This window comes from Drosophila santomea, chromosome X (genome assembly GCF_016746245.2).
Source record: "Drosophila santomea strain STO CAGO 1482 chromosome X, Prin_Dsan_1.1, whole genome shotgun sequence".
Lineage (NCBI taxonomy): Eukaryota > Metazoa > Arthropoda > Insecta > Diptera > Drosophilidae > Drosophila > Drosophila santomea.
In genome coordinates this window covers 10,333,079-10,340,976 of record NC_053021.2, presented here as the reverse complement: position 1 = coordinate 10,340,976, position 7,898 = coordinate 10,333,079, and the positions used below count along the sequence as shown (strand labels likewise).

Here is a 7,898-nt window from a genome sequence, read left to right as displayed (position 1 = left end):
ATGTCTGGCGATACTATCGCTGTCGTTTGTGGCGCACGCAGACGCGGTCACTCTCGTCCATGTAGGGCGGTGTTTCTTTGCGGCCGAGGGTCTGGTCACACTGGGAAATAGACATCGAAAAAGGCATTTTCCATTCGACTATTCGATGTTTTCGACTTTTTGCTTCGCGGCGATATAGTTTTTCAAAATAAAATTATAAAAACCTGTACTTAAAAGTTATAAACAAGTTATTTACTACTGAAGTTATATACCTTAGTGTGAACTGTAGTGTAGTTTAAATTTCTTTAGTTTTCTTATTGGAAAATTAAGTATTTTAGTAAAAGTTAACAAAAATCTATGATATCAAGTTAACCTCTTCTCAAGATGTAATTAATAATTTAATTAATTGTTACTATTAAATTTGTATCTGAATTCATTAAGCTTAAAGTGTGAGTGCTTAACTAAGTAATAAACTAAGCGTTACACATAACGTAGAGCAGCAATAAAGATGTGACTACACCGGCTATTCGATAACCACCGATAATCCGATTTCAAAACGGCACGCCTATCGACTAGAATCGAGTAATCAAAGTAACAACAGGTAGTTGTCCCGCCCTGGCGGTAAGTCAGTTGATAAATTCGCCTCGGCATTACAAAATACCCGCAGAGTGCTAACATCGCGTTTTCAGATACTTAAAGTAATTAAAAGCATTATATTTTTTTTTGTGTGTACTCGTTTACCTCGCAGCATGCGTGTTCTTATAGCCATTAACTGGACCGTAGACTTGTGAAATCTTAACTTTAAGACTCTGTTCCCAAATATTCTCCAAGACAAACGTATTTGTGTGCCTGTGTGTGTGTATCTACCGAGCAAAAATATATATATCGTACGACTGACAGCGGGGTAACCAGTAATAGAAACATTCGTTTGGTATCTTCAGATACTAAGATACAATTGTATCTCAAAATGCAACTACCCACACATGCACACGCACACACACGCAAACCGGCACTGACACGTGTTGATGTGTTGCACTTGTGTGCGTCTTACCCATCTGTTGATTGCGACCTTGCTAGTAAATAATTACCATCTAATAAATTATGATACACAATAGGAAACCCACTTACACACACATGTATCTAATTATGTAGGAGTGTGCACATAAGGTCCACATTTATGCCAAAATGCCAATCTTCATGTGCGCTTTTAATAGGTTGTACTAAAGTGAAAGCGATCAACCTCATAGTTTTTTCCGGAATCTTGATCATTGCAAAGGCATTTTCGAGTCAGAGAGGCATTTCCTAAATTTAAATTAATTTACCTTAGAATTTAAGGTGCAAAAAGGATAACAAAAGAAAGAAAGTTAAAGTTGAAATGTACAACAATAAATAGAAAAAGAAGGCTTTTCTAAAATTGTATTTCGTGAATGTTAAGCGTTTCGGCTCGAAAATTCGCAGGAAACTTTTCGCCTGATTCATTTGTTAAAGCATGACTCAATTATTATACATAGATATGCCTTTATATATGCGCAGAGGTAAACTTTGTTGACGTGGGTTTGAGTGTAAGATGAATCATCTCGAAGTGAGCAAAAATGTTCTGTTGCCATGGAAAAAGCCCTTTTCGTTGTTAATGGACCGCAGAAATCATTGTTCTGATTATTTGCGCTGCGAGGAGCCATTGTGAAATTTTGTCCAAAGAAATCGAGCTTTTTGGTTAAATATTTACCAAGTGGTAGACTTACGTAGCATTCCTGAACACATCGTATATGAATTGTTTGTATTTACCAATTAAAAAGTTTTCAAAAAAGGTTTTACAAAAGGCATTGTGCAAATATAATCGTATTTATATAATATATTCAGGCCTAACATTTGTTCTCGTTCCCATTAAGTCAGGCGGCGTCCCACTGTCTGAAGCAAAAAATTACGAATTACAAGTAACACGCATGACCCGCAGCTATATTGTGCATATATAATATGTGTAGGTAAAAGGGAAAACCCAAACTTTATATATACATATGAATGTATGCAGTGAGTTGTGAGCCAGAAATGGGTGTAGCATACATACATACATAAATGTGGCGAAAGTCTACTTTGGCGACATTTCATTGGGACCATTATGAGGTCTTTAGGGACGGTTTATTATCGCTGAGTTTAATAAGTTTATTGGATGGGCAGAAACTTGATGAACTTAAATTTTCCATTGGATCGCATTTGCATATTTCAGAGAGGCCTCACATGGCCATTGATATCAGTATATTAGTTTCAAAGTTCCCGCTCAAATTATAAAACTGTTCTTATCCACAAAAGCAATCAACAAATAACTCTCGATAAGTCGAACCCATTTGATGGGATTTCAAAGTATACAAATATGTATAAAAGTTAGAAAAGTAGAACTTGAAGTTTGGTTTGTTCATTAGCACGTTGTGTTGCGCAGTGTAATCTAAAGTTTCGGTTCATAGCCGCTAGTAGACTTTTTTTCTTGTATTTTTTTTTATTTTTATGAGCCCCAATCTTTAGCATATTCCCATGTGTATGGTATCCAAATAAGCGTGTTGATCATGACAGCTGATTAAATATTTAAACTATACATGTACATGTGCATGTGTGTAAATATTTTCAATTTAATGAAACCCATTATTCCTGTTTTATTCTTTTCCAGTACTGAATCTCAATCACCGGAAATTATCCACAGAATAGAATCTCCCATCAAAATGTATCCCTTCGTAAGTTTTGAAACACATCCTGTAGATTTTAGTTATGAAAGCAACACACATAATATTAATAAGTGCTTCTTTTTATTTAATATCATATTATATTCACCATATATTTTATAAAAATTTTGTATAACATCCCTTTTGTTACAAAATTGTAATGATTATTTTGCATGAGTTCGCTTTTAGTCTGATTTATTTTTCTTGGCGATGGATGTCATTTGTGTGACTTCTGTGTTTAAACAGCTCCATGGAGGCAACTTGAAATGTACATTTTCTGACTTTTGTAGGGTTCTGGAATGCCATCGCACCCCCCTACCTCCACTAACCACCACGAGCCACCACGGGCGCCCTTTGGAGCTGGTTGGGTGCCACCGACGCAGCAGAACTCGCCATACCCACCACCCTCCCAGCCACACCCACACCCGCACTCACAGCCATCGCCCCATATGCATCCTCAGCAGCATCAGCAATATCAAGGCGGAGCTCCTGCTCCGTATCCACCCATGTCGGCACCGTACCCGTCCGCCGCCCCATCCTATCCACCCTATCCCACCTCGAATCCTTACCCGGCACAATACGCTCCTCCATCGCACAATCATTACCAGCAGCCACCGGTTGCGAACAGTCCCTATCCCACGGATCGTGGATATGATGCGGGCTATGGCTACGGAAACGGACAAGTACAAGGACATGGACATGGACATGAACATGGACATGGGCCAGGACATGGACATGGACATGGGCACGGACATGGGCCAGGACATGGACATGAACATGGGCATGGATATGGGCATGGACATGGGCAGGGCTATGGGCATGGACAGGGACATGGGAATGGTCAGTTGTACGCGCATCGGTCACTCCCAGCTCACAGAGAGGTTGGTCATCAAATATTTGGACTCATGTCCACACCAACCACACTCCCACACATCCTCAGTAGAATTTGTTTCGGGGCGGGTCTAAAAATAACATGTTCATCATACCCATGAGATTAGAGCTTATATTGAATGATCTTTGATTGTTCTTTCCAGGGAACTCCCACTGTGGTGCCGGCCGCCGGCTTCGATGCCGTCAAGGATGCTCACGACTTGCGCAAGGCAATGAAGGGCTTTGGAACGGACGAGGATGCCCTGATTAACATCATCTGTCGGCGAACGAACGAGCAGCGCCAGGAGATCCAGCGCCAGTTCAAGACCCACTTTGGCAAGGACCTCATCGAGGACATCAAGTCGGAGACGAGCGGCAACTTTGAAAAGCTCCTCGTCGGCCTGCTGCGTCCCATCGTGGACTACTACTGCGCCGAGCTAAACGACGCCATGGCTGGCCTGGGCACCGACGAGGAGGTCCTCATCGAGATCCTCTGCACGCTGTCCAACATGGAGATCAATACGATCAAAAACCAGTACTTACGATGTTGGTTCACCTATTTGCCTTATCCCTTTTTTCACTATGCTAATGATGATTTTGATTTGCCAACTTTGTGCACAGTGTACGGCGCCCATTTGGAGTCTGAACTGAAGTCGGAGACGTCGGGCAACTTCAAGCGGCTGCTCACCTCGTTGTGCACGGCGGCGCGGGACGAGAGTGGTCGCGTGGATCCCATGGCGGCCAAGAACGATGCCAGGGAGCTGCTGAAAGCTGGAGAACTGCGCGTCGGCACCGATGAGAGCATGTTCAACATGATCCTCTGCCAGAGGAACTACCAACAATTGAAACTGGTATGCTGCTCGATACTTGAGTAATTGAAACGCCAACTTAATCCTACCAATTCGCAGATATTCCAAGAGTACGAGGGCATGACTGGCCACTCGCTGGAGAAGGCCGTCAAGAAGGAGTTCTCCGGCGATGTGATGGAGGGCCTGATTGCCATCTACAAGTGCGTCACCAACAAGGCCGAATACTTTGCTTCGCGTCTGCACAAGGCGATGGCCGGAATCGGCACCAATGACACCCAGTTGATCCGTGTGATCATCACGCGCAGCGAGGTAGGCACATCTATATAACCATTATTCAAGTTGAACGTCGCTAAGTTTTTGCAACTTCTTTTAGATTGACATGACGGACATTAAGGCGGCCTTCGAACGTCTGTACGGCAAGTCCCTCAAGAGCTGGATCAAGGTAAGGTGTATGCCATTCCTTTTGAGATGTCTATAATCATTTGAAACCTTTCTTGCAGGGCGATACTTCGGGCCACTACAAGCACGCCCTTTACGCCCTGGTGGGTGAACAGCGCTCCTCTTAAGAATCTCCGCATATATATATGTATTATTCAAACCAAATCCGACGTGAAATCAATTATTCGAATATGTATTATCTCTTTTATGTATTCGTTCATTTACATACATACAACACACACGCCAACGGAGCCAGACAATTATGACCCACAACGTAGACTATAAGTGCTCGCAAGTAATACCTGAACGGGATCAGACATTTGATACCTCTTAAACGAAATGAACATGGAAAACTACCGTCGTTTATTAAAAGACCTTTGTATTTAAACGCGTTCGAAAAGACAAATATTATGGAAGTTCCTCGCGGAAAAACACTTGTTAATTATTTTAAATCGAAAGAACCAAAAGATTAGCTTATATTTTACCAAGTAAACCCGAAAATGTTGCAATTAAAGCTATGCTTTCTACCTACCGACTTCGTCTCGACAGTGCCTCAATGTGACTATATTGCCTACTTCGAAAAAAAGCATTTAAAACTGCAATGACATACACTACAATATACGCATATTGAATCGATGAATCGTTTTGTATTCACTTATACACTATATACACATACTCGTGCTTGTAAGCGGGTTTTTAACTTCTAGTTCGCTCTCAATGGAATAAATTATGATACATGTTTGTGGCAATCATCAATGGCATTTTTCCTTATCGATCGATCCTGGGTTTTATTTGAGAACTCGTACCTCGATGAACATGGAATCGTTGCGAAGATAGTTGCGACTGGTGATCACCTTGTGGGGTATATGAAAGTACTGGTTGCTCTGGATAAAGTCATCGCTCTTCTTGCGCACAAAGATGGTCTTCACATAATCCTCGGCATCTGCCGCATTCGAGCACTGATCCCGGATGATGATCTCGGCCTGGAGGCGGCAGGGCCATGCCAAAAGTGGATCGTACTCCCCCGATAGAACGTTCAAGCAGGCGATCATGTTCCTGCCCTTCCACGTGCCCTTGCCATTCAAGTAGATGTCCAGCTGGTGAGGCATATGTATAAATCGTGTGTCCAATCAAGATGCGATCTCAACTCACCCGTAGAGCGTAGCCAAAGGCTTTGTTGGAGAACATGGCGCTGTGGAGTATGGTGTCGTACTGCTTGGACTCTTCCAGTTTCTTCGAGTAGTCCTTGATGCGCCAAATCAAGTGTCCTGCAAAGCGTGGCATTATATTTCAATTTCAATTACTATATTAAATCAAAACATACCCCTTATATTCTGCACACTGGCAATCCGCTGCTGCATGGCCATTTGGGTCTCCAAATCGGATATATTCTGCATGGTCTGATGCAGAGCTCTATCCAACTTATCGCAACGCTCCTCCGTTTCGCACACAATGTTTTTTACATTCTTCACTTCGTAGTCCAGCGTGGCCTGCTTGGAAGTCACATAGTCACTATTGCCCAGTTTGGTTTTGATGTCCTCATTGATCTGCTGCAGAAATTCCTCGATCTGAAAGAACTTTTCCCTAAGGATTTGAAGGATTTAGAATCTCATAGTTATATTTGAGTAGCTGGCACTTACCGATTGAGCCGCTCGTTTTCAAAGATCAGCTCCTCCAGCTTCAGGATGTTGTCGTTCAGCTGATTCTGGTGATAGGTCACGTCCGCCGAGAGCTGGTTCACCAGCTTGGTGGCCTCATCCAGCCTGGACTCCACTTGCTCCTTCAACGACTACGATGCATATATGTATGTTAAAGTGTAGATATATGAAAATGTAAGTAGCATTAGCTCACCTGTGTGATATCGCAGCAGTACTGGACATCCAGCTGGTTCTGTTCGATGGCAAAGGCCTTGCGGCTGGTTTCCTCCTCCATCTGGAGACGCAGTTCGTCCATCGCCTTCTCGGTTTCCCGGGTCCAATCCTCGACGACCTGGTTCTGCTTCCGTATGTTGCCCACATCGGTGATGAGGTGCAGACGCTGTCGTATCTCCTCGTTGAGAACGGAACGAATGGTGCCCACGTCCTGTTCGATGACCAGGAGACGCTGATCCGACTGCCGATCCAGGCGATCCATGCTGACACTCATCCGCTGCTGGCTGCTCAAATTGTGCTGATTGCGGGGACACTCCTTCAGATGGGATCGCATCCGTATGCGTGGGATGAAGGCCTGACAGCCGTTGGGACACTCCTCCAGCACCTGGCCGCAGTGGATCAGGTGTTCCTGCAGTCGCATCCAAAGGGGAGTAATGTAATAGTAATCAAAGGTGAACTCATAAGTTGGGCGATTATAACCGTGAATGTCTGGGCATCGAACCATTCGTTGCAGAAGAGGCACGAGGACTTCTCATACTTGACTATGGTCGTCGATTTGGGCTGACTTCCGTTCTGATTCTGCTCACTTAGGTCTCTTCTCGACGACGACTTGGTCAGTGACATTGTATTGAATGGAAAACGAAATCGGGCCAGAAGGTAGAAAAATCCAACTTTGGATCAGCGAATTTTCTGGCGCTACAAGTTCCGCCCTATGCACACTAAACTCAGCCGAAAATGATTAAGAATTTCCTGCGGCATAGTCATACGCGGCACACACAGCACACATCACACACACAGCACACACACAGCACACACAGACGTGGCTTAGATATAGCTTTGCACATGTGTTAGCATTAGGGCGTCCATGGAATCTATACGACAACCTCGAGCTGATAGCACTGCCATTTGGTGTGATTACTTCTATTTCGAAATGCGAGAGCCACCGACCGGCACTCCTATTGACCACTACTAACTTGGCGCACCACCTGAGGATCCACTGTCCACTGAAATCGTTCAACCGTCACCAGATCTCGCAGCGAATGCGACTATATTCCTATATGCCTATATGCGTATATGTACCTGCGAAATGCTCATATCTCCCATTGTGCAAACATATTCGGAATGCGAGGCAGATATCATTATCAATGAAAAACGGACACACAATCAAAAGTTTCAGTATTGCAGCAGCTATGAAAATGGTAACGACGCCATCAGCCACA

General features: G+C 43.6%; 2 protein-coding genes across 6 annotated transcripts; one reads left to right on the top strand and one right to left on the bottom strand.

The window, feature by feature from the left end:
* Positions 1-539: 539 nt before the first annotated feature.
* LOC120456106 (annexin B11) lies at positions 540-5,557 on the top strand. 2 transcript variants are annotated; one of them, XM_039642715.2, is made up of 8 exons: positions 540-677; positions 2,639-2,702; positions 2,981-3,571; positions 3,725-4,106; positions 4,182-4,411; positions 4,469-4,678; positions 4,743-4,811; positions 4,870-5,557. In XM_039642715.2, the coding sequence occupies exons 2-8, from the start codon at positions 2,691-2,693 to the stop codon at positions 4,933-4,935; spliced, it is 1,560 nt and encodes a 519-aa protein (XP_039498649.1). In that variant the 5' UTR covers positions 540-677; positions 2,639-2,690; the 3' UTR covers positions 4,936-5,557. The 2 variants fall into 2 exon arrangements, with proteins under 2 accessions (XP_039498649.1, XP_039498650.1); XM_039642716.2 differs by lacking the exon at positions 2,981-3,571 and having other exon boundaries at positions 549-677.
* LOC120456107 (TNF receptor-associated factor 3) lies at positions 5,427-7,737 on the bottom strand. Of its 4 annotated transcripts, none has more exons than XM_039642718.1 (6): positions 7,653-7,737; positions 6,659-7,087; positions 6,448-6,596; positions 6,132-6,391; positions 5,960-6,075; positions 5,427-5,904 (listed from the first exon to the last, which is right to left on the bottom strand). In XM_039642718.1, the coding sequence occupies exons 2-6, from the start codon at positions 7,010-7,012 to the stop codon at positions 5,596-5,598; spliced, it is 1,188 nt and encodes a 395-aa protein (XP_039498652.1). In that variant the 5' UTR covers positions 7,013-7,087; positions 7,653-7,737; the 3' UTR covers positions 5,427-5,595. The 4 variants fall into 4 exon arrangements, with proteins under 4 accessions (XP_039498652.1, XP_039498654.1, XP_039498651.1 ...); XM_039642720.1 differs by having other exon boundaries at positions 7,662-7,680; XM_039642717.2 differs by lacking the exon at positions 7,653-7,737 and adding an exon at positions 7,159-7,638.
* Between the last annotated feature and the right edge of the window lie 161 nt (positions 7,738-7,898).